Below are 26799 nucleotides of genomic sequence, written 5' to 3'. Positions count from 1 at the left end.
GAAGACAGCTACAGTGTACATGTATATATATAATAAATAAATAAATCTTAAAAAAAAAAAAAAAGATGGCAGACCCATGGTCCTGGAGGCTCAGCCTCCTAGAGTCAAGAGATCTTATTTAAAAAAAAAAAAAAAAAAAAAAAAGGAGGAAGCGAGGAGAAGGGATCTCATCCGTCCATCCCTGTGCAGTGTGTTATTTGGTCTTAGGTTTCAGAGGGATTTCAGTTCATTTTAATGGGGAAGACATGGCACCAGGGGTATTCTATTCATGGCAGTAGGAATGTGAGGCAGACGCTTGTTATTGTGGTAGCAAAAGCAGAGGAGAGCACGCCAGTACCAGAGGCAAATGGAACTTTCAGTAGCCTCTCCTAACAGTCTACTTCCAACAACTGTGGAAACAAACCTCAGGGCATATCCGTGCAGATTATCCGGATTGGGTAATTTAATTAGGAAGGCCTACCTAAAATGTGGGCTGTACTGTGACACAGGCTACGGTCCCCAACTGAACAAAAAGGAGAAAGTAAGCTGAGCATAGTTGTTCATTGCTCTGTGCTTCCTGCTTGGTCAGAGTGTGACCAGCTGTCTCCTGCTCTTGTGACCACACCTTCCCTGCCATGACGTGCCAGTCTTCAGCTGTGAGCCAAATAAACATTCTTAATGGCTTTTATCAGATATTTTGTTACAGCAGTGAGACAAGTAAGTAGCACATTTATCTTAGGTGTCAGAAACAAGAGGGTGGGGTTTCATTTGTCCCATGGTGTCCAGGGTTTTCTCTGTCATAGCAGAGAAGGCAGAGAGACAGGGACACCCCTTCATGGCAGCAGGAGTTTGAGGCTTGTTGTCATAGAAGCATACAGGAAGCAGATACAACTTTCCAAAGCCTGCCTCTAATGATCTACTTCTGCCTGCCAGGCCCCACATCAACTGAGTACTCCACAATCATCAGAATAGTGTGACAAGCGAGGGACTGCATATTCAAACTGTTAGCCTGTGGGGGACATTCCAGTTTCAAGTCTTAAGACCTGTTCTTTCTCATCGTTGGCTACTAGTCTTAGCTGATTCAAAAGTCTGTCTGAACTTTTCCAGTGCTTCTCTTCATACTCCATACTGAGGGGACTTACGGGCCAACCATAGTCACTGCTGATACACTACCAGACAGCATGCTCTCGTTGGAGCCCCACTTTGATAGCCTGGCTCAGGTGGTATTGTTTGCATTCGATTACTAAGAAATTTGGTCATAGAGTTGTCCCCCATAGTTAACACTATGAGAAGCATACACGTGATCTTAGATGTCTGATTCTAGATCCCCTGCTCTTACCAATACAACTTCTGCTGGCTATTTACCTACACTGTGTGTATAAATTTCTGTCCAAATTCTTTTGTCTAGCTTGGACTGCCAGTCACTTGTGTTTAGTTGACTGCTGGACATCTGTAGTTATTTTTCTTAATACATAATAGAATTAAGCATCTTGAAGCTGTGATTGAAGAATGTGTTTTTAGCAGCAAAACAAAAACAGACCAAACCCAAGTGTCTTCTATTTCTCTTTTTCCCCCCAATTACCCATTATCAGCCTCACTCATCATTTCCTTACTGTTTGTTTACCGCCATTCTCCTTACTCCTCCATGTTCAAGTCTTGTCAACGGTTCCTTAGGCCTTTCGTTTTCGTTGTTTTAACATTTATTTGTTTGCTGTGTGTGTGTGCACATGCCTCACAAGAAGGCAGCTTGTGGGAGAGACCTCTCCCCTTCCATGTGTAGATTCTGGGGATTAACCTTGATGGCAAGAGCTTTGACCAGTGTAGGTATCTTGGCCCTGTGTAACCCCTTGATTGCATTTTTAGTTTTGCAATTATACCCATGACATTCACTCGATGCTTTGAGGTATTATGGATGAAGACAGTTTTTCTCATTCCTCCTCTGTGTTTGATTGCAGCACTGATGCAGGTGATAGCCCTGTTGGCACCACCACTGCAACCAACCTGGAACAGCCTCAAGTCATCCCCTCTCAAGGTGACCTTCTGGGGGATCTTTTAAATCTTGACCTGGGTCCCCCAGTGAATGTCCCGCAAGTGTCCTCCATGCAGATGGGAGCAGTGGATCTTTTAGGAGGAGGACTGGATAGCCTGGTAAGCATCTTTGTTTCTCATGGTTATTTTTAGTTCTTGGTAGACTAGAGAACTCGATTTGGCTTTCTTTGATGAGCAGAAATGTCCTTTGTAAAGGACAGAATTATCTATCTTTAGAGAGTCCATTACTATTCTGTTCATTGTGATGCAGTATTTCTGCACATGTATAGGTTTATCATGTTGGCCTGCTTATAAATAGACCTTCTGGTATTTAGCCAGCATGTTATTTGGTAATCTCAATTATTAATGTCCTTACCAGAGTTCATTATTTTTCTTAGCTTCTTACAAGTTTTCCTTTGGTCTCAAATATCATTAAAATGGCTTTGTAATGGTCATCCTCTTGCAGGCTTTTAAGCCTCTGCCTTGTGGGTATGGTGGCACATACCTGTAATCCCATCACTTGGGAGGACAGGCAAGAGGATTGGAAGTTCAGGGTCAACCTCAGCTACAAAGTGAATTCGAGGCCGACCTGAACTAAATGAGACTCTGCTTCAGCACTCACAGACCCTAAAAAATACCCTCTGAGTTTTAAATATTTATTGGTTTGTGCCTTTTCCACATGAGACAGTTATTTGAGCATTGTGTCTAAGATGTACTTTGTTACAATTGGAAAGAACTGCTCGACTTTCCCCCCCTTCTCCTCCTTCTCCCTTTGTCATACTTCCAATTTAATTAGCTTCCAGGATTCTAATAATAAAAGGCTCCAAAGTCCAGAATGTCTGTGGACACATGCCACCAGCTTCGTTGTTCTACAAGATGGAGAAATGGCAAATGCAGGAACTGTCAGTGTGTGGGGAAAAGCTAGGAAAATGAGAGGTGGTACGGCTCCCTGCGGATTTTACTTAACCTTGGAACTACAATGTAGGTGTCTGATACTCTGATGACTGTCCAGATGCCTGAGGAGTTGACGTATTCCCAGCACACACCTTAGGGAGGAACTACGATTTTAGAGATGATGGAACCAAAGCCCCGTGCTCTTCTGTATATAAAGGACAGCGTTTTCTCCTAAGCTGTATGAGGAGTGTGGTGTCTGGATTATCCAAGTCAGTATAGGTGCATTTAAGCTTTGGCAGAGAGTCCACTAAGGTACAGTCAGGCCACTGTGAGTTGTGCAGTGTATCCAGAGTCTAATCACAGGCCATGCAGGAGACTCCAGCTTGTTGGCACATTTTGAACACCCCTATTGTGTTTCTTTTGCATATAGATAGCATTTGGGCTTGACTGGTTGTAGAAGAATAGTATGTTGGTGATACCATTCTGCATTGCTGTACATATAGCCTCTTCAGACTAAAGGTAGATAAACAATATCATGGAGCTGCCCAAGAGACGGAAATGGCCCTTATATTGATATATCAACTGCAGGTTGAGCACTGTATTCAGGTTTATGCTTTGACTTCCTTACTGCTTTCCCTGTTCTCATCGAACCTAAGAGGGCAAACATGTTTACAAATGGAGGTAAAAAGGGGGCCCTGATTTTGATATTTCCAGGGCCACAATTCTAACAGGTAGAGAGAGAAGTGATAGATAAAGATGAAACTCTATAAATACTGCTTCAAATAAAAAGGCTGCTGGAAAAGCTGGGAGATGGCTAAGCCTTGGAGCATGAGAACCTGAATTGGGTTCCCAACACCCACATAAAAAAACAGGTAATGGCTGGGCAGTGGTGGTGCACGACTATAATCCCAGCACTCGGAAGGCAGAGGCAGTGCAGATATCTCTGAGTTTCTGGACAGCCAGCTTTACAGAGTGAGTTCCAGGAGAGTCAGGACTACAAAGAAAAACTCTGTTTGGGGGTGGGGAGGAGGGGGGAAGAAAAGAAACCAACCAACCAACCAACTAAAAAACAGGTAAGGATGGTACATGTTTGTAAGCCCAGTACTCAAAGGCATAGACATTTTTTGAGAAGGGATCTCCCTGTCTGGCTTGGGAGCTCACTGTATAGACCAGGCTGGCCTTGAGCTCCGACATCCGCCTGCCTCTGCCTCCCAACTATTGGGATTAAAGGCATGCGCCCAGCCTGGCCCCCAAATACTGTTTTCATGTTTGTTTGCTTTATTTTGTTTTGTTTTTAAGTTGTCCAAGCTATTTTAATTTTACAGCCAAGATTGAGAACATTGAGCCGAATAAAATTCCAAATGAAATAAGGTAGCTGATCTCATATGCCAAGTAGTGGCTTCTTCCAAAAAAAAAAAAAAAGTTTTCTGACAAGCCCGTTTGACATATCTTACAGAAACAGACCTTCTGGGCCAGTGAAGGCCTGAGTTCAGTCTCTAGAGTCCAGGATAGTCCAGGTGAAAGGGGAGAACAACTTCTTAAGGTTGTCCTTTGATCTCTGCACTCTAGTGCACACTAATAAAGTAAATATAAAATCGAGTTTTAAAACTAGACATCTCTGAGTTGTGCTTCTTCCTTTACCTTGTGGTTGGGGTATTTTGATGATTTATGGAGTGCTTTACCTTGTGGTTGGGGTATTTTGATTGTTTATGGAGTGCTTTACCTTGTGGTTGGGGTATTTTGATTGTTTATGGAGTGCTTTACCTTGTGGTTGGGGTATTTTGATTGTTTATGGAGTGCTTTACCTTGTGGTTGGGGTATTTTGATTGTTTATGGAGTGCTTTAGTTGGTTGCTTGACTGGTCGGTCGGTCGGTCGGTCAGTCGGTCAGTGGTTTTCCAAGACGGGTTTCTCTGGATAGCAGCCATCCTGCAACTTACCCTGTCACCACCTCCTGGCTTCCATTGTGATTTTAAGGAATTCAGTCTATGTTGGCTAGAAGTTAATTTTTATCAAATATACAGACATTGAAGACTGAAACAACCGAGTTTCCCTATTTTATATTTGGGGTTGCTTGGATCTCACTGTATGTCTGTCTGTCCTCAGTCCCGAAGGTGGGGCCACAGGTGCGTTGTTGTCTCGCTTTCTCGTAAAAGTTTATATTCACTAGCAGGCATTTTCAGGCTTTGTCTTTTAGATCCTTCTGACCCTCCAGTTTACCTTTTCTTACCTTCTTTTCATCACCATGGTTGAGAAAGTTTACAGTTCAGTGACCTTTTCCTGGAGCTGCCACATTCAGGACATACTAGTTTACCAACAACACCTGATAAAACTGTCCCATGAGTGCTAGTGGCTGCGAGTCTGAGGTTCTTGCAGCAATGGGCTGGTGTGTTGCCTCGATGCCGAGAAGCACGTGCTCCCGAAGCTTGTCTTTGTCTTCTTTTAAGGGGCAGTCTTTGAGAAAGAAATTCAGGTAGGTTTAGAAATGGAATGCCTTTTTAGTGCAAATGTTGAATCCAAATGACTCCCTAGCTGTTTCTGTAGTCACACTGCTGCTTCCATTTTTGTCACCCTCCCGCATTCTCCTTTTGTTTGTACTCTACAGACAATGTCTTGCTTCTGTTATTATAACCTCAGCTGTCAGCTTGTGGAGAATTCAAGTGAGTTGTAACTTCATCGGTTTAACATGCAAAGCCTGACGCATGCAGTCCAGGGTAGGCTCACATGGGAGTTACTTGCATTCAGTCTAGGGGAGGCTCACATGGGAGTTACCTGGGCTTCTCATTTCTCTGAATCAGAATCCATATTAATGGCATTCATAATCAATTTATAAAGCTGCCTGTTCTAGGCTAGGTGTGATTTTTCTCACAGTGACTATCCTTCTGGTTTCATGTAATATACAAGATGACCTGAGGTGCATGTGTGTAACTCTTGCCTGTGTGTTTGTTATATATCCTCAAGAGGTTGACTGTGAGAGTAACCACTGAGTCTCAGTTTTTTATTGCCTTTTAATCTGTCAACGGAGGCCTTGCCTAAATTTGTCTTTTTGTTCCCTCTAAGATGCTGTGTGTTATTCTGTTTAAATGGTGCTATTGAATATCGAAAACTGTAAAGAAAATATTATTCTGAGTGTTCCTTATGCAGAGGAAGGGTTATACACTGAGGAACTATTCTGCCCCTTGTTGGAGCCAGAGCAGCTTCTAGGCGGAGCTGCATTTCTGTGACTCCTAATGTACGCTTTTCAACGCCTCCCACGCTGTTCCCTGCAGCTCTTTACCTTGCGTCTGGATTGGTGTGCTGCTTTATTAATGTAGTGAGTGCTTAGCCCACAGTGAATTCTGCCTGAATTCTAGTTTTGTCATTTCTCCTGTGCAGTGACTTAAGAGCTGAGTTTTAAGTTTATTCTGTGTAAGTTCTTGTCCCATTTTGCCCATTTCCTTTTTTCAGTGCGAAGCCCTTTGTCAATTCAGAGGTTTTCTGGCCTCACTTTGCTAGTCACCTTTACCAGTGTAAGCAAACTCCAAGATCCTCAACCTGTGAAGAGAAGGGGTTTGTCTTGTCTCACAGTTTCGGTGGCCTTAGATCATGAGTACTTAGTTCTATTGCTCTGGGGCCTTTGGATGGCTAATCTTGATGGTCAACTCGACTAATCTGGAATTAACTAAAATCCAAGCTACCAGACCTGCCTATGAAGGCCGTTCTTAATCTGATTATTTGAGGCAGGAAGACCCACCCCAAATCTGGCCCACACTGTCTAGTGGTAGCCCAGGTAAAGACTCAGGGATGATGGAAGGAAAGCTAAGAAATTTTGCTTTCCACCTGCTTGCCCTCACACTTGCTGGCAAGTTCATCCATCCTGTTGGAATTAAATCCTACTCCTTCAGGATTCCAGTGTCGACTGAAAACAAGCCCCTCTCCAGGACTTCTGTCGGACTCCTGTAGCCCAGAATGGAACTGCATAGACAACATCTATGGTGACGTGGCACCGTATATAGCAAGAGTTCATGGTGGATCAAGTCCACTCTGTTCATAGTGTGAGAAGGGTCACAGGCAGGGGCCTGTCTTATTAGAAGACCCTTTCTTAGTGACCAAGACAATTCCTTTTAGTTTCCACTGCTTCCCATATCACCACAACCTTTGTGTGGACCAGACCTTTAACACATGGGCTGTTTGGAGACCCTTACCCAAACTATAGCAGGCAGTTTTGGAAAAGTTTACCAGGTCTTTACTGTTAATCCCTGTGCTAGGACTTGGATAATTTTTAATCCTCATAGTTTTATCAGCATCTTGTGATGCCTCTGGTTTGTTTGTAATGACCGTTTTCTATAATAGAGTTTAAATGTTTCCCTCTCAAGATCCCCTTTCACCTAGTAAATTTTTATGCAACCCTCAATATATATTCACATAAAATAAGTATACAAATCAACCATTTCCTGACAATAAGTCATAAATTTATTTTAAATCAATTACTTGGTGTACATATAATTTCAACATTAAAAATTAATTTGTTTTTATGTTTCACATGTGTGGTTTGCCTACATGAATGTAAGTGCACTATTGTACCCACCTGCAGAAGCCAGGCGAGGGCTCTGGATTCCCTGGAACTGGAGATGTAGATGGTTATAAGCAGACATTACAGATGCTGGGATCCAAACCTGACTCTTCTTGAAGTACAACAAATATTCTTTTTCTTTTTCTTGGAGCTGGGGACCGAACCCAGGGCCTTGCACTTGCTAGGCAAGCGCTCTACCACTGAGCTAAATCCCCAACCCCACAACAAATATTCTTAACTGCTCGCACCTCTCCATCTCTGATTTCACCGCTTCTTAATGATCAAAGCAGATTTGCATGCTAATGAGATGGATATTGTTTGTTTTTTTACTTAAAATATTACTCTTGGTAGAATATTTGATGCTTCAGCTTTATCGTTTTTCAGAATTGATAATTACTTATATTTTATAGTTGTTAATGCTCAATGTTGTTTTCTCATTAATATGTAGTACAAAACTGGGGGGAGTGTTCTGGGGGGGGGGCTTCTCCATTGTTGAAATTCTGTCTTAATTCCAAGCCAAAATTTACTTAATGATTTTTAAAATAGAACTCAGTAGCAGCTCACCACAGCAGTTTTAGAAAGCAGACATTCTAACACGATACAGAAATATATTCATTTGATACTTTTGAGGTAAAGAGCCAGGTATGCAGATGTTAAAAGTTTTTATTTTGTTGGGGCTGGGGATTTAGCTCAGTGGTAGAGCGCTTACCTAGGAAGCGCAAGGCCCTGGGTTCGGTCCCCAGCTCCGAAAAAAAGAACAAAAAAAAAAAAAAAAAAAAAAAAAAGTTTTTATTTTGCATAATTAAGCTGCAGTGTTGCAATAGGAGCAGGAAGCTTTATAGAGTTCACAGCAAACAGTACTGTCCAGTCTGAGCCAAGTGCTCTCCAGAATATTCTTGGCTGTGAAGGAGCATGAAACAGTTCAGGTGTTGTGAAGTGATACAGAGTTCAGGTGTGGCTTTTTCAGAACCAGAACTTTAGGGAAGTCACGTGGTACAACATAGATTCATTGATTTAATTGTTGGTCATCAAGTGTTCAGAAACCTTTTACTGTTTCCAAAACTTACATGATTATATATTCAATTACATGGTTCAAAAATTGTGTTCCAAAGTAGAGTCCAGTCTTTGGTTGGTGTCCTGTGGACTGCACAGGACATGGGTGACATGGCTGATTTCTCATCTTGCAGTGTCTGTCTTGCTTAATGGTGAGTGAAAGCCAGAACAAACTGACATGCTAGAGCACAATGTAAATTCCGTGACTGTTTGAGACAAAGCATAGGCTGACTTCTCTGAGAGGTGCTCTGTGCTGCACCTCTTCTGTTCTGTGGACATGGGTGTTTAGGCTAATGTGTTATTAGGAGGTGCATAAGCATTGGATAATGGGAAAACTATATTCATTTGTGAAAATAAAAAATGGCTGAGGTCATTGACCTTTCTTACAGGAAAGGAGTTAAGATTGCTCCTCTTACACTCTTTTAGGCGGACTGACAAAATCCCACCTTTTCATCTGCTTGGCATTGATTCGTGGTAAGGTATAGGTGCCTTCCAAGCAGCCAAATGACATGCAGGCACTCTTCTATAACAAAATCGCACAGATGCTGAGTGTATAAGCTGGGTGAGGCTAAGGTAGGAAGGCCATTGGTTTGAGGCTAGCCTGGGCTATCATAGCAAGTCAGTGGCCATCTGCACCCACATGTCAACATTCTGACTCAAAAACAAACACAAATAAACAAAAGCATGCAGGTAGTGCCTTTACCAAAGTGTTCAGCCTGGAGAGTCCATTTCACTTGGCTCTGTCATATATGTGCTGATGTTGATAATGGCTCTAGGCCAGTTAGTAGATGGTTTGTTAGCCTTTGGTGATTATTTTCTCCACTAAAATGATTCATGGCAAAATTGACTCCTAAGACTATTGCCGGTAGATGTACTCACATGTCACTAGAACACCAATCGTTTAATACATACTGAATGCTTACCAGGCTTTATTCCAGGTACTGAGTAAAGCTGTGAGCAAGCCAGTTCTTACAAGTGTCTCCTCTAGTGGAGGGAAAGGTGGTGAACTCTATGGCGAGAGGCAGTGCTGCTGTGAAGAGCAATGGGGCAGAATGCAGTTTCTCCTGTGAACTTGCTATATTAGGTGTACGGCTTCTGTCTCTGACTTGTAGGTCCTATGGTGGGCTTTGAGGGAACTTGTACCTCCTTATCAGGAAGCAGTAAAGCTTTCTGCTTCCCTTTTGAGGAGGCTGGGATGAGTCAATGTATTCTCAGCTATCAGTTTGTTATTATGTGCTCGCAGAGTCTCCTTGTGAATTTTACTGGTTGCGTTTAATGATACTTCTTTGCATAGCTTTGAGCGTTCCTATTTTTATGAGAATCATTGTGAAGAATAGAGCTATTGGCAAACTGTATAGGTTGATGCATTCCTTAGAGTCGCTTCCCTTTGATGATTTCTAGAAAATAGAAGTCATGGAAGAGAGAAGGGTCTAGACAGAAGTGTAGAAATGGTGAGCGTAAGGTCTGCTCCTGTCATTAAGAAAAGACCTTCAGGTACCGAGACAGCTCCAGTTTTAGAAGCAGTCCGCTCTGTATGTGAGGCCTCCATGTGAGCTGGCCCTTCCCTTACTCTCTGGAGCTCATTTGGAGCTTACTTGTGGCTCCACCTTGCCTGGTTCTGCTGCAGCGCTCGCTCATGCAATGTGCCTAAATCTGCTCCCTTATAAGTTATGGTGGCCACCATGGGATCACTGCTCTCCCCAGTGACCTATCACTCTGTAATCCAATCTTAATTCCAGTGCTTTCATTAAGCATTCCTTTAGATATAGTGGAGTGACCACTCTTCAGATGGTAGCCAAGTGTTAGTTCTATTCTAAGTACCATTTAATGGCAGCGAATCCTGTGATTTAGATTAGAATAAGGAATTACAATTGATAACTCATTGAAAGTATCAGCTAAATACCTTTAAAAACCCTCAGTTTTTAGCATTTGAAATATTCTTTTCCATAACCATACATGTTGACTCATCCCAGGATACAGGAGACTAAGGCAGAAGGATTATCAGTTCAAGACCATCCTAGGATACATAGCAAGGCCCCGTCTCAAAACGAAAGCTACCTCTGTCATGCCCCAAAATTGACACCTCTCCTTCCTGCTTCCTGAATTCTGATTTATTTGTCCTGTAGTTGACATTCTTTTCTTCATGAAGAGAAATGAACCTCGGTAAGGCAATCCTGGGGACAGTAGGATGTGAGAAATGAACACTTTGAAGGATGTAGATACCTAAAATTAGCTCCTTTTCACTCCTGCCTTCCACAGATGCTTGGATAGCAGACAGAGACCTGAACTGTATAGGCCCTAGTGTGATTGATTTAGTACAGTATCCTGAGGAGTTTGTGCTCTCAGAATACTCCCTAGATAAACCTCAGACCAGCAGTTTACTGGCGATGTCTCCTGAAGCCTGAGGTATAATGACTTCTCTAGGTGTTTTCTTGGTTATCTGCTGCATTACATTTGTGTGTGGTGGGTAGCTATGACCATGAAGGTTGCTTCCATCCTTGCTGATCTCCCTCTCAATGTATTAGTCACTGCCTCTCCCCAGCAGTTTCCTGCCACATTGACCCATTGTCAAAGGAGGATGACCTCCTTTGTAATCTTTTGTAATCAAGTGAACAGATTCAAAGTCTGAATAAGCTGTAGTCTAGTTTTGCCAACTGGGAAACAGTGGCTTTATTCTTTTCCTTTAAATTAACCTTTATATTTCTAACTGTGTCTCATATCCTTTGTATCAGATTCTAGATGAATTATGTGTTCTTGATTCTAATTGTCAGTAATATAAAAAGGGAGCATCAGCATTTCTTTTCTTTTTTAACGTATATTTTAATTTACTTAACTTTATGTGCATGGATATTTCCCTGCATGTATGTCTATGCACCACATTCATGCCTGATAGAAGGTGCTGGATCCCCTGGGACTGGAGTTATAAACAATTGTGAGCTACCTTGTGGTGCTGGAAATTGAACTCTGGAAGAACACCCAGTGCTCTTAACCACTGAGCCATCTCTGCAACCCCCAAGATTGTTTCTTCTGTGATCTCAAATAAAATGGGTCAGTAGCATGGGGAAAGATTATGGTTAGACCTTTTCCAGCTGATAGATTTTTATTCTCATCTCTGAATATTCTGAGACTAAGGGGGAAAGGGGAACTGAAATGAGCTAGGCATTGTGGTGCACACCTTTCCAACACTTGAGGCAGAGGCAGGAAGATCTCTGGAATTCCAGGCCAGCCAGGGACCCTGAGACCCTGTCTTAAAACAAGAACTAAACTAGGTTTCATGTGCGTTCTCACATCACTGTGATATACAATACTCGTTTAGTCCATGGCAGGGAAAGCACAGAGGATTCATGGCAGCTGGAGTATGTGGTAGAGGCCCCTCCATCTTGATAGATTAGGAAGCAGAAAGCAGAACAGCACCACCAGCTAAGGACTGAACGCAAACATAGGAGCCTATGGGGGACACTTCAGTCCAAGCCACAGTAGGCATTGCTTCCCTTACTTTAAATATCACAAAGAGCTACTTTTTATTGAATATTTAGTAAAACTGTTAGTTTTAAATGTTTTTCTTCTAAGCATATGCCAACCAGTTTGATTAAAAAAAGGGGGTGGGTATCTTTCAAGCTTGGGTTGCAAACCTGGCCAGAGGAGGGGCTTGTGTGAGAGATAAGACTAATGGGAAGTCACAAACCACATCAGCATTAGAGTGAATGGAATGGTTTGTAGAGCCCCTTCCAGGGGGTGTGTTTGGCTCTCCTTTCCTTCCTTAGAAAGGGTTTCTCCTGCTCGCATTCTAAAGTCATTTTTAACATAAGAATTTTGTCTCTACTGTGGTATTTTCAACCCTGGCTGTATGTACATTAGAAGTAATGAAATAGAAAAACTATTTCAAAATGCCCAGATGATACTTCAGAAAAGTAAATCATCGGCTCTGAGGATGAGACTGGCAGTAGCAGCTTTTAAAGCTCGTGCGCGTACACAGATGGTTGATTCCATTTTGTACGTGAGGTTGAAAGTAGTCATGGTTACTGGCATCTAGCTAAAGTAGTTATTAGTACTATTTAAAAGCTTGAATAGTAGTCTCAAAAACCACCAGATTCTTGTTAAAAGATGCTTGCAAGTTATATTGTCTTTGTAAGCTTTTTTTAGTTCAACTTTTAAAAACCACACATGTACCTGCCTGTGGTTCAGTCTAATTGATGGACTCCTTCCTGATCATGCTTTAACCATGATTTCAGCCCTGTGGATGCTGTTGAGAAACGACCCTTTCCGGTTTTGCTTTTATTTTTATGTTTTTTATTTATTTTTTTCTTTCTTTTTTTAGAGCTGAGGACTGAACCCAGGGCCTTGCGCTTTCTAGGCAAGCCCTCTACCACTGAGCTAAATCCCCAACCCCTATTTTTATTTTTTTAATTTTAATTCCACTTTACCTTGCCTTTGAATCTTTACTTCGCTATCCTCTGAGCAGAGGGAGGTTGTTCCTCCAGAGTTTGCTTTTATGCTTTAGTTTTCTGTATGGGTTTGCATTCCTCATTCTATCTCTTGGCAGCTTTTAAAGCCTGCCCTGATTAATCTGTGGTCCCTTTCTTGTTTGGCATCGTTTTGTGCCTCACATGCAGGAAATGTTACATATTTGTCTGAATAAAAAAATGCTAAGCTTATCAGATATCATGCTGCAGATTTGTATCATTCTAGATCCTGGGAGAGGGGATGTGCAGCATCTCTTCTGCTGGTTTTGACACCTTTTTAGTTACTCAACTTCTTGGCTGCAATGGCCTTTTGATTTGAATAGCTATGGCTACATCCAATGACATGATTAAGTGGTCTTAGAGAACCACATTCAAGAAATGTTGGCTTGGTTAAAGCACCTGCTAGGATTTAATTTTCTAACTCAAAGGAAACAGAATTTTGGCATAGGCCTCACTATTTCTGAGTATAGATTGAATTTTAGATTTTGGCAACATTTTATATATTATTATCAGTTCATAAGTCACTATTCCCAAATAATAAAGATACAGTATATCTGTTTTCACTACCATTCCAACACGATTTCTAAATTATTACCGCTAATCAAAATTATTGAAAAACTTTTAGATGTTTAGTATGTTTTTCAAGCAAACCATTTGGTGATTCACAGAGGCTATAGATATGGTGAGAACTAAGGAAGAAGCATATACAGGACTGACTGCAGATACCATCACCCCACCAAGAAGTCTTACCTTTGTAAGAGTGTGTGAGTGTGTGCATGTGCGTGCGTGTGTATGCGTGCGTGTGTGTGTGCGTGCGTGTGTGAGTGTGTGTGTGAGAGAGAGAGTGTGTGTGTATGAGTGTGTGTGTATGTGAGAGAGTGTGTGTATGTGTGTGTGTGAGTGTGTGTATGTGAGTGTGTGTGAGTGTGTGTGTGTGTAAATGTGTGAGTGTGTGTGTGAGTGTATGTGAGAGAGTGTGTGTGTGTGTGTGTGTGTGTATGTGAGAGAGAGTGTGTGTGTGTGTGTGTGTGTGTGTGAGTGTATGTGAGAGAGTGTGTGTGTGTATGTGAGAGAGTGTGTGTGTATGTGAGAGAGAGAGTGTGTGTGTGTGTGTGTGAGTGTGTGTGAGTGTGTGTGAGTGTGTCCGGCTAAACAGTAAATAGTTCCAGGTTTTTTTCATTAGTCTTGTCATGGAAGACAAGACTTCCCTCAGGGTGACGTGTGCATGTTACTGGGCCCTGAGGGGGAAGAAGACTAAGTCCGAGCCTGTGGAATTGTTTTCCTGGCAGCCAACATCTAATTCTCTACTTTGCCTCCTTTAAATGGCGAGCCCCACGTAAATCACCGCCGCTCTCCTTAGACGCAGTGACTGGGAGCTGTGGGCGTGCATGCGGACTTTCTGTACTAGCTGTCTTCCCCACGGGGCATTCTCAACTGGAAAACCTTTATGTTCTACTGCTAATTTTTGAAGCTTGAAGTTGCAACTCAATATTGGTTTGGTTCCCATCACTTCAGTAAGGCAGCAGGTTTTGTAGGTTAAAGCCTTTTTAGTCTTTATCCCCACCCCCACCTTAAATTTCTTTGTAAAGGAAAACTAATGCTGCCTGGGCAGAGAGCTTCATAGGGTACAAACACTTTCTTGCTTTTGGGTCAAGTACAATAAGATTGTCAAAATCTTACTTGGATTTGTGCCAATGAATTAGGTAGACAGACAGAATCAGAAAGGTTGCTATGATGTGCCAGCTTTGTTTTCCAACTTTTTACAAAACTTTCCTACCCTTTCATTACCACCGCTCGGTTCCCCAGGACGTTTCTTGGCAATTTAGAATCCCTTAGGCTTTGGGAGACAAGTCAAATGGCATGTATTTCCAATGACTTGGTAGAACAATTTACAGAATCTATATGGGCATCTAGTACTTAGCTAAATGAACTCTACCTCTCTCTCCTCTCTCTCCTTTCTCTCTTTCAGCTTGGCAGTGACCTTGGCGGGGGCATTGGAGGAAGTCCGGCAGTAAGTGCCATCTGTTTTTTTCACCATGGGACGCTCTGCCCTGTTTGATGCTTTCCTTCACACGTTCTCAGAGCCAGCCCTTGCTGCTCTCCAGCACTGCACACCACAAGCTCGGTAGCAGTGTGTGAGGATAGAGAGTGCAGGGTTACTTGCAATCTTGGGGTCACATACCACATGTGGTCTAGCAACATCTTTAGGGAATGATGCTGTGGTGCCTGTAGAGATCGTTGTGTTTCTGACATTAAAGAGCTGAAGGAAATGGAACCTCCCATCTTGACTACAGAATGCCTTTATGCCCTGGTGTCCAGAAAGAGTTTGCTGGATGCATAGAGACACTTTCCTCATAGATGAGTTCCTACGAAGTGTGATTATCAGCTCCCTCAAGAGAGCTTCCTGCTAGATACTAATTCCCAAATGGGAAGTAAGACTTGGCCAAACCCAAGTGGAAGTGGAGCTATTTAAGTTGGATGCTTCTCCCTTGTTCTACAGACACAGACTCCTCTTTTGTTAGGTACCTGTAGGCCTTTTGCACAGAATCATGGAAGCTAAAATTGGAAACAAACAAGACAAAATCCTGGATCGCTGTTCTTGCATCTTACCTGTGCCTTGACAAAGCTTTCAAGCTACACAATGATGTGTACATTCATCAGTGGTGGAAAAAAATCGAGACGTTGTGCGGATTTAATCCTTGCAAATACTGTAACTGCAGTGTTTCTAATCAATTTACCAATGCTGTTAAAACAAAGTTAACGTTTTAAGGACAACTAATGTATTCTTTCTCATCTCTTTCTGTTTTTTCCCCAAAGGTAGGACAGTCCTTCATCCCGTCATCAGTGCCTGCAACCTTCGCTCCTTCACCTACTCCTGCTGTGGTCAGCAGTGGTCTGAATGACCTGTTTGAGCTTTCCACTGGGATAGGCATGGCACCTGGTGGATATGTGGCTCCTAAGGCGGTAAGTAGATAGATGAGCAACACTTTTTCAGTGGACAAACCCCAGATTACTTCTAACAAGAGTTACTTCCGCTAACACACGGGATCCGTGAGGAAGATAAAAGGAGCTTCAAACTTAACCATAGGAAACGCCATTAACATCCCCCTTAAACATTTGGACTTAAAATTGGCAATATTAAATACTTGAGCTTGGGCCTCATGTTCAGAGACATCCAATTTGTCAGCATTAAGTACAGCTAGTAAAAACCTGGTACATCATTTTATACTACATCAGCAAGAGACACACACGGTAGAGAAGAGTGGCTTGTGTTTGTTTTTTTAACTTCTGTTTATCGTCCCTCCTCAGATCCTAGAATCCTAGATCAGGATTCTAGAGTACAGTCTCCAGTTAGACGTTTTAGTTCACCTCTTCTCTTCTGTAGATCAAGCTCCAGCCAAGGTCCTTTGCATCGATTGTTAGGTGCTAGCGTTAGAGCTGTGTGTCTAGACTGACCTGTGACAGCCACGCTTTTGGTTTGAAATGAGTGAAGGAATGTGTTAATGTGTAGCAGGCAGAAGTGAAAGAACACTTAAGACAGCAAAGTGTCATCACATCAGGCACTCACAAGCACCTCACGAGACAACTGGGGTAGGTAGCCCAGTTGGGAGAGCAACAAAAGCCATCATCAGATCAGGTGCTCATGACAGCAGAACTGATTGAAAATCTGAGGCTGGACTTCCTAACTGAGAGCTCTCTAGGCAAGCAGAGTTTTCTCTGGATGAATTTTCTGAAGCAGATACTTGTAGCCAAAAGTAGACTCAGAACTGAGCCACAGTGTTTGGGCATGGATCTGTAGCTTTGTTGTAAGATCTACCCTATTCCAGTATCCAGGGGGTGGGATTCCTCTGTCTGTCTGTCTCTCTCTCTCTCTCTCTCTCTCTCTGGCTCCCCCGACACACACACACACACACACACACACACACACACACACACACACACACACACACACACACACCTCGTCCTGGGAGCCCATCTGGGCCTACCCGATAACGCAGGCAGGCTCCCTTTCTGGGTCTGCCTGGCATCAGACTGGTGGTTGTCTCAGGCTCATTTTTTTAGGGAATGTTAGGCTACTAATCATTCAGATGTTCATAGGTCAAGAACATTGAGCACAGACAGCCTCTCTCCTCCTGGGGATGGTTTTCTAAGGGTATCTATAGGGTAGCTTTGCAATTGCCTTCATTATTCCACATTTTAAAACAGACATTACCAGTCTGCCCTCTGAAAACGTAGTGTCAGGTTGCTGCCCCCAAACCAGAAAGAATGCCAAGGCTCCTGTAGTCTAACTTACTCCAGGTTATCACTGGGTATTTGAGGTTTTTGTTTGTTTTGACCCTCATAAATAAAAAACAATATCTCATGTTTCTGTTTTTTCTTTTCAGTGTGGCGAGTAAACTATGATTATTCACTGTCCATAAACACTTTAGTTAGGCATCATAACGACTCACAAACTTGATTTTTTTGTTTGTTTGTTTTTTGGTGTTTTTGTTTGTTTGTTTGTTTTTTAGTAAGTAGCATGAATCAGGGATATCATAGTTCTGCTGGGGCCAAGGATACATAATCAATACTATATAGAAAAAAGCATTCATATTATTTAACATCTGAGGCATTACTGTTTGTCAGAAATGAGAACAGATTTGAATATAACGTAACATGGTCCTTGCCCTTTAATGGGGTGCTGGGAATGTTGGAAATCTTAAAGATTATAGACATGCTGTTTGCATTAGTAGATTCAACTTCTTCCATTTAAGTCTTTTTTCAGGCCTGACAGAAACATGGTACTCATCAGAATGTTTTTTTTTTTTTTCTTATATGAGCATTTGGCCACAGTTTTTAAACAGTAAACTGACCAAGTTGAACAGAAGACAGAAAAGAAGCCAACTGCCACAGACTTTTATTTTAAGTTGGTTCTTAAACAATTGAGCATGATCTTAAAATTCAGAAAAATACTTTATTCAGACCTTTTCACACAGACTTAGTATTTGTTGTGCAAAAACCATCATAATTTCCTGAAGAGACGTGAATTCCCCTTTACATGTTGAGAAAGAGCAGCACCATGGTAAATCTCTCCTGGCTTTGTGCTGTGTCTCGTCAGGTCTGGCTACCTGCTGTAAAGGCTAAAGGCTTGGAGATTTCGGGGACATTTACTCACCGCCAAGGGCACATCTATATGGAAATGAACTTCACCAACAAAGCCCTGCAGCACATGACGGATTTTGCCATCCAGTTTAACAAGAATAGGTAAGAAGCAGCGTCCTGGGTTTGATGTGGAGCAGTTGTGTGTCTTGTACTGAGTATCCGCCAGTCAGTTTGGGGTAAAAGCTCAACTTGGCAGGTCCTGAATGTAGAGTAAGCTTGGCTCTTACAAAATTGGGGCATCATGACACACGCCTGTAATCCCTGTACTCCTGAGTAAGGCAGAGGCAGGAGAATCAGTAGTTCAAGATAATCCTTGACTATACACTAAATTCAAAGCCAGTCTGGCTTACAAGAAACCTTGTCTAACAAAACAAAAACGAACAAACAACAAAAAACCACTGTTCAGTTAGTAGGCTGATAAACGGACTGAACAAACACAGTGACAAAGCAGTAATGTTCATTGGGGACAAGTAAATTAAAACCATTTTGAGAGTTTGTCTCATGCACTCAGAATGGCTATCCTATCCAGACAATGACAGAGACTGGCAAAAAAAGTTCCCACTTCACCTTGGGAGTGGGAACTCGTCCATCTGGAACAATGAAAACAGTAAACTGTTGCCTTTATACAGACTATATAGGTTATTCAGCTAGTGACATAACACTAATTTTTCAATACTTTTGTTTATAAAGTGAATATTCCTTGTCGGCCTCCTATCCTAGACTCATAAGTCCTGGGCTTACTCAGAGAGGAGAGATTCTTAAATCTTTTTCCAAAAGACTATTTATAGAAAAAAAATTGTATATGTATATATGTGTGTGTGTGTATGTGTGTGTGTGTGTGTGTGTGTGTATATATATATATATATAGAGAGAGAGAGAGAGAGATGCTCACTCATTAAATATCACCCTCCAGCAACATGATACACAAAGTGATCTCTCAAAATCCTAGCATCAGCAATAGTTCCTGCCTGTGAACACCTTCTTCCTCTTCCAATCCATGTAATGGAAACACACAGAAGTTCTGGCATAAGCAGTGTTAGAGCAGGTCAATACTCACACTGCTTCCTACTGTTCCTTCCATTTAGTTGTCTGTAAGTGGCCTCACTGTGGTAGAAGCCATGCAGACTCACAGGTGTGTGACCCTGCCACCTGACGAATGTCTGGGTGTTCCTTCTCTTCCTCTCTAGCTTCGGTGTCATCCCGAGCACTCCCTTGGCCATACATACTCCACTGATGCCAAACCAGAGCATTGATGTGTCTCTGCCTCTCAACACCTTGGGCCCAGTCATGAAGATGGAACCTCTGAATAACTTGCAGGTCAGAGTTCTGCTTCACTTGGAGCATGTGTGTTAATGTGTCGCCGATGTCCCCTCGTGTGTGAAGTGATCAGTCTGCAGTAACTTGTTTTCCATTGCTGTGAAACAATTCCCATGTAAACAGGCTTATTTAGCCTAGAGTTTGGGAGGTGTATGTGCATGGTGTCTACATTTAGTCACTGGTGAGGACACTTTGGCTTCCTTGTATCATGCATAGAATTGTGGTAGATGACCTGTGAGAGGGAAAGGTCATCATGGCAACATCGTGGGGAAAAGAGAGGCAGAGGTAGTGATTTCTTTTAAATAAAAACGCCTTCTTCCGGAACCAAGACAGGCTCTCACAACAACTGCTGTATGTGTACAAAGTGCCAACATTCCCAGTGACCTCACCACTTCCCACCAGGCTACTCCCCCATCTCAACTCCAGCATGCTAAGAATCCCCTGCCTCTCGTGATAAAGTTGGTAACAAAATAGTTTGAAATAGCTTTATGATGTAGAGTTTTTATTTGGTTTTAATAAAAAAAACAACAACCAAAAAAAGAAAGCTATGGAGTTAGAGAGTTACTTGCTTAATAAACGTTTTAAAGCTTGTTTGTTTTTGAGATGGTCTCATTTAACCGAACTTGGCATCTCCTCAAGTAGGTGAGAATAACTTTTGACCTTCTGATCCTCCAGGCCCTACCTCCTCTCAGCGTAGCAGTGTAGGTGTGCACCACCATGCCTGCTTTAAGACTTGCAACTGAAGAAACTCGGTGGTTAAGAGCATTGGCTGCATTTAACAAAGATCCAGGACTCAGTTCTCAGCACCCGTGTCGCAGCTTACAGTTGTCTGTAACTCCAGTTCCAGTGGACCAGACACTGGCTTCTGGCTTCTGTAGGCACTACACATTCATACATGTATGCAGGCAAATGCTCATACACATAAAATAAAAAGTAATCTTAATTTTTGAAAAAAAGACTCCCACACGAATAGAAGATAAGTCAGTAGTGAAAAGAGCTAGCACTTGATCAAAATGTGGAAGTAAGAGAGAGAGAAGAGGTAAGAATTAGCAGAGGATTATTACTCCCTGCCTAGAAATTGAAATGACACAACAGTTTGAATGAGACTGTGAAATATATTTAACACGGTGAAACAAAACTACTAACCATATGCTTTCCTGTCCAGACAACTGAACCATGTTGCTTGGTGTTCTAGAGACACCAATGCCAGATATGACTGCTGATGAAACAGCATACTGGGTTGAACTTAGAACTGAACATTTTTCAGTACTCTAGATACAAATACAATTGTCTGCCGCTTCCCTGACTACCTTGTTGCCACAGTGGCTAATTGCTGATTTTCTTAGCACTGAATAAGAATATTTTAGACTAGACAAGTGAGTCACAGTGTAACTTGGCTGAGACTAGAAAAAGAAAACTAGGGTTACTCCACAGATAGAACTGGCTGTTACTATGAGGAGAGTGCTGTGTTCAGGAGTGTTTCCAGCTCACAGCCTTCCAGTCACTAACCCAGATATGCATCTGTTCTCTTTGCTGGGAGGCTAACCTCCCATTGGCTCATTAAGCCTCAAGCATGATGTCTGGGACAGTCGGCATGCATGCATGCATGAATGCTTTCTTTCCTTCAGAAGTAGGAAGGGTATTTGGGTCACAGAAACTAGGACAAGTTTTCAGTTCTTAAAACAAAGGAATGTTAGTTCACTTTCCTGTTTGCAGAGAGAGACCCTCCTAAAGGAAGGTGGGTCTTATTCTAAAGCCCTCCCTTGAAGATACTAATACAGTATTGGGACTGATAAGTTATTTTTCTCATATGTGCTGTTGTAAAAAGCAGTCTGTGGGCTGGAGAAGTGGCTCAGTGGCTAAGAGCACTGGCTGCTCTTCCAGGGGACCAGGTTCAATTCCCAGCACCACCATGCAGCTCACAACTGTTTGTAACTTGAATTCCAGGGGACTCTGACACCTTCATGTCAATACATAAAATTAAAATTAAAAACATTGTTTTTTTGTTTTTTAAAGAAGCAGTCTGTAAAGCATTGTGTCTGAAGAGATTGGGGCGATCACTTGCCTACCAAGCACAACCTACCCCACCTCTAATTTCATCTGTAGTCAACTACTGATTCTTCAGGTTTTCTTCTTGGGCAGAGTGTAATCGTGACTCTTATTAATTGGCATTTCTCAGTAGTAAAGATAAACAAAACCTTAAAAAGAAAAAGGCTTTTATCTTTCCGAACAGTGAATTAATGTCTGCTGGGAGAAGGAAGCACATAGACAGCTGAAGTGAGGGAAGGACTGCATAGCTTCCATCTCCCTCCCGGGAGAGAACAAGAGTCAGGATTTAACTTAGATTAGGCTAGACAGCCCAGACTGTAATATAATGCTACTACAAAAGTTTTCATTAAAATGCATACTAAACTATCATTTGTTATAATATGAAATAGTTTAATTTAAAAATATACTACCACTGCTTCACATGTCTGCGCATGGCGAGTAAATGTCTGTCCGTGCGTGTGTGCATGTGGATATGGAGGCCAGTGGTTAGCGCCCGTCCACCTTATCTTGAGATAGGGTCTTACCTGGGGTTTGTTGGTTCAGCTGCTCTGGTTGTCTAATGAGCTCCAGGTATCGCTCTCCTTCACTTTGAAAGTGCTGAAGTTACAGATGCATACCATACATACATACATACATACATACATACATACATACATACATAACTGGCTTTATGTGACTGCTGAGACTCAGACTCGGGTACTCATACACATCAGGCACTTTACCACTGAGCCATCGCCTCAGCCTACTGTTCCTGCGTGTGTGTCAGCCAGAGGTCAACCCCTGGTGTCCTTCCTCAAAAGCCTACCTTGTTTTAGGACATTATCTCTTGTTGGCCTGGTGTTCACCAAGCAGGTTAAGCTAGGTGACCAGTGAGCCCTAGGCATCTGCCTGTCTTTGCCTGTCTCCCCACTGCTGGTATTAAAATCATTTCCTGCCATTTTTGTTTGTATTTTAATGGGTCCTCATGCTTACAAAGCATGCACTTTACTGACTGAGCTACCTCTCCAGCCCCAGTTACTTATTAAATAGGAAGCAGAGTGTGCTGCAGATACAGCAATGAAATCTGCGGTAGAGATTTGAACCTAGAATGGTTTTCCTGCCATTCCAGTGTTGATCAGAGGCTTCTGTCAGGCCGCAGATATAGCTTAGTGGCAGAATGCTTGCCTACAGTGTGTAAAGGTCTAGGTTTGACCCACAGCAACACACACACACACACACACACACACACCAGCTTATAAGTCCAGCTTGTAAATAGCATAGAGAGTAAAATTTGCTGCACTGTGGAATTCTTTTGAGTTTATTTATATCAGATAATTATATTACTAAAAACGGAAAATTATTCCCTCTATTTAAATAAAACAAAACCCTTAACCAGTATCTAAATAAATTTTCTCTAAGTGTATTTAATTGACTCCAATGTCATTGTTTTTTCATTTCACCTGTGTTAGTTGCTTAGAAGCATTTTCTCAGAATGCTCACCAACAAGTAACTGCTTCTTCAAGTCAGAGCCTGCTTGGAGACGGTGGGGTTACAACATGTCCATGGCTTCCCATAGTTGCTTGCTTCCTTTTCCCTGTTGTATACATGAGAATATATGAGGATAGCACCGTCCTCCCAGAATACGTCTTACCAAGGATTTGTAAGTCTAGCTCACAGTGTCATCTGGGTTGGGCAGGTGCCTATAGTCCCAGTACTGCTGAGAGGCTTAGGCAAACAGAGCGCAGCAAGTATAAGACTAGCCTGGGCTATGCAGTGAGCTTCAGATCAGCTTGGGCCAAAGTGGTTGAATCCTACAGGAAAGCTGAGCTCCAGCCTTCTCCTATAAAGGGTAATTGCTATCTCTTTAAGCCTTTTGCCGTATTGTTTGTTGTGTTTGGGAGGTGATTAAACTTAGGAACTTAGGCTGTGCTGAGACAATGCTGCAGGACAGGCTGTTTAATATAGTAGCCATTAGCCTACATTGGTTATATAAACTGGAATTAATGAAAATTAGGTAGCATTTCCACTTGTCTACTACATGTGAAAACATGGCTGATAGTCGCTAGGCTGAGTAGCGCCAAAGCATCTCTACAACCTCCTGCCCACTCCAGCCTGTCCCACACTCTCCTGGAGCACAGAGTATCTGGAATCTGTGAGCTGATGCTTCTCTCACACTTGGAAATGTTCTGTCTTAATCTTTACTTTCCCCTGCCCTGTTAAACCTTCTCTCCTAGAACTTTAATCATGCCTTTGAAGTCATCTCTCAGGTCAGTGAGGCTGTTGTTACAGGAAGGGCTTGCTTTTCTTTTTCTGTTCTTAAAATCAGATGATTACTAAGGAGGTTTTTAAAAACCATGTCCTTTTTTTTTTTTTAACTTCTTGATTCTTTGTTAAAAGTCCTTAAATAAACAGGGTACTATAAAGATTCTGCCAGCCATTTGGAAGCTGGGAAGTTGAGAAAGGCTAGAGAGAAAGTCTTAGCATTCACTCTGTGTAAGGTCACTGAACCTACCAACTCTCAACTGCTTTATCCTCTCTGAAGGAATTAATCTTCTGTTTTACAGAGTCCAGGGCTTCAGGTAACATCTACCCATATGGAAGGAATGGAAATCCAGGCCTATTGATAACATCTTAATCCTTTTGTGTTGTTTTTTGGTTTGGGGGTGTTTTTGTTTGGTTGTTGGTTTGATTTGGTTTGGTTTTGGTTAGGATAGGTTTAGTTTGGGCTTTTTTTTTTTTTTTTTTTTGAGACAAGGATTCTCTGGGCATGCCTGAATTTCCTGGAGCTCACTTGGTAGACCAGGCTGGCCTTGAACTCAGAGATCCACCTACCTCTGTCTTTGCTGGGATTAAAGGCATGTGCCACTACCGCCCAGCATCCTCTTTTCTTTATTTAACAGAGCTTTGCTGTGGGTTGAATTAAGAGCCTTGCACTTGCTAGGCAGACTGCGTCCCCACCCTCTCCTCCTGTCTTTTAAATGGCGGTGCAAGCCCAGAGTGCTGCAAGCCCTAAGCATTTAGGAATCTTACAGTATTTTTGCCAATCTGTGTATTCTCCATTAAGATTTTATTGCTTTTATGTTTTCCTTCCTTTATGGATCTGTGGCTGTAAAATGTTTTATTCTCCTATAGCAGTGTTCATGTGTTTCAGGCTGGCTTTTAACTGTGTAGCTGAAGATGACCTTGAACATCTGAATTTACAGGCTTATGCTACAACTACTTTGTGTAGTGCTGGAAATTGAACCCAGGACTTTGTGAATTAGAGGCAAGCACTCTGCCCATTCAACCACATCCTCAGCCTTAATGTGATTTATATTTCTGTCTTCAAAAGACTGATGATACCTTCTTAAAAATTCTTTTTGAGCCAACAAGATGGTTCAGCCAGTAAAGGTACTTGAAGCCTCCGGACAAACCTAAGTTCAGTCCAGGAGCCTGCCAAATGAAGAAGGGAACAAACGCTGCGAGTGCCTTTGACCTCCACACGTATACTGTGCATAAATACACACACACACACACACACACACACACACACACACACACACACAGAAAGAAAACAAAGTAAATGAAATTTTTTAAGCCCTTATTTTAAGCCTTCTATATAGACTCAACTTTGAGATGACTGTGGCTAAAGGACTACTTCTTTCTGCTTACAGTCCTCTCTTTTTAAACTGTTGGATAAGAGGCTAAAGTGTTGATTAGGGAAAACAAGTGGATGTGTGCCTCTTGATTCTTTTTCCTTGCATGCCTATTCTAAAATAAGACAGCATCCATTGCCTGTGATGAGGGAAGAAAGTGGAACATGAGCTACAGAGGATAGCACTTCTGATGCTTGTCTTTAAGACTTTATCGTCCAGAAGGGGTTTTACTGTATTGCCCTAAGAAAATTCTGTCCCTTGTCACTCCTACATCACAGCTTGTAAGACAATCCATTGCAGATGGTGCCTGTCCCCAGTATTTCTCGTCTCCCGTATGTCCATTCGTACTCAGAACGTCCACAGCTGTAGCTGTTGGATCAGGAAAGCTGGCGAGTGCTTCCAAAGGAAGGCCTTTGCAGCAGCTTCCCTTGGATGAAACATGCTGGCCTGGCATTTTCAGCTTTTTTCCAACTGATGCATAGTGCGAACAAGTTCGGGGTTAAAGCTCCATTGGCTTTTCATGGTCCATAGTTGGGGACTCCACATGGCCTTTATGGGCGCTGCTTGTTCCATGTACAAGGTCCTTGCTGATAGCGAGCACAGGCAACTACACTCCCTTCCCTCAGAGAAGATAAAACAGGAATCTCCTAGGCAGTTTTTTAGGTTTTTTTGTTTGGTTGGTTTTTTTTGTTTGTTTGTTTGTTTTTGTTTTTGTAACCAATACCCCACCACTAGATTGTTGTAAGAACATGTCTGTAGTTAGAATTTCTACTGTTGTGTAAAACACCGTAATGAAAAGCAACTTGGGGAGGAAAGGATTCTTTTCGACCTGACAACACTTTTTTTTCGACATCACAGTCCATCACTGGAGTCCAGAGGCAAGAGCTGATGCAGAGGCCATGGAGGGCACTGCTTACTGGCTTGTTCCTCATGGTTTGCTCAGCCTGCTTTCTTATAGAACCTAGGACACCAGCATAGAAGTGGCACTGCCCATCATGAGCTAGGATCTCCCATATCAATGATCAGTCAAGAAAATGCACCACAGGCTTGCCCATAAACCAGTCTGGTGGGAGCATTTTCTCAGTTGAGTTTCCTTTTTTCCAAAATGACTCTAGCTGTGTTAAGTTGACATAAACTAAGCAGCACAAAGAAAAAAAGGTTTATTTCACTTCACAGTTCCTTATCACAGTTTGTCGTTGGAAAAAGTCAGGGCAGAACCTAGAGGTGGGAACTAAAGCAGAAAGAAGCCCATAGTGGAAGGCTGCTGGCTTCTTCCCTCATGCCTTGCTCGACCTGCTCAGTCTGCTTTCTTTCCTGCCTCCTCCTTCTCTTCCTCCTCCCTCTCTTCCTCTTTTTCTTTCTTTTTTTTTTCTCTCCCTTAAGACAGAGTCTCACTATGTAGCGTTGGCTGTTCTGGAACTCCCTAGGAGACAAGCTGCCTCAAATTCATGGAGATCCTCCTGCACTCTGCCTCCCAAGTGCTGGGATTAAAGGTGTGCACCACCACCTCTGGCCTATTAGCCTGATTTCTTAGATCCCCAGGGCCACCTGCCGAGGGATAGCATAACCCATAATGAGATGGGTTCTCCCACTTGAGTCACTAAGAAAGTGCCCCACTGGCCTGCCCACAGGCCACTCTTAGGGAGGCATGTTCTTAACTGTGGTTCTCTCTTAGATATATCTAGGTTTGGGTCAAATTGACAAAAGCC

At 42.4% G+C, this 26799-nt stretch overlaps 1 protein-coding gene and 1 pseudogene across 5 annotated transcripts in view; one reads left to right on the top strand and one right to left on the bottom strand.

Annotated features, from left to right (window-relative positions):
* Ap2b1 (adaptor related protein complex 2 subunit beta 1) overlaps positions 1-26799 on the top strand; it is a 105437-nt gene that overhangs the window by 48439 nt on the left and 30199 nt on the right. For 4 of the 5 annotated variants that reach the window (XM_032912741.1, XM_032912740.1, XM_032912739.1 and 1 more), the window contains 5 exons: positions 1935-2127; positions 14938-14979; positions 15786-15932; positions 18067-18212; positions 19298-19427. In XM_032912741.1, coding sequence (XP_032768632.1) covers positions 1935-2127; positions 14938-14979; positions 15786-15932; positions 18067-18212; positions 19298-19427 — 658 coding nt within the window. The remainder of the gene's footprint in view (positions 1-1934; positions 2128-14937; positions 14980-15785; positions 15933-18066; positions 18213-19297; positions 19428-26799) is intronic. The other variant, XM_032912742.1, reaches the window with a different exon arrangement.
* On the bottom strand, positions 17033-17109 carry LOC116910723 (annotated as a pseudogene).

This window comes from Rattus rattus, chromosome 9 (assembly GCF_011064425.1).
Source record: "Rattus rattus isolate New Zealand chromosome 9, Rrattus_CSIRO_v1, whole genome shotgun sequence".
NCBI lineage: Eukaryota > Metazoa > Chordata > Mammalia > Rodentia > Muridae > Rattus > Rattus rattus.
Note: the sequence above shows the minus strand (reverse complement) of the source record. Positions and strands in the feature narration are given on the sequence as shown.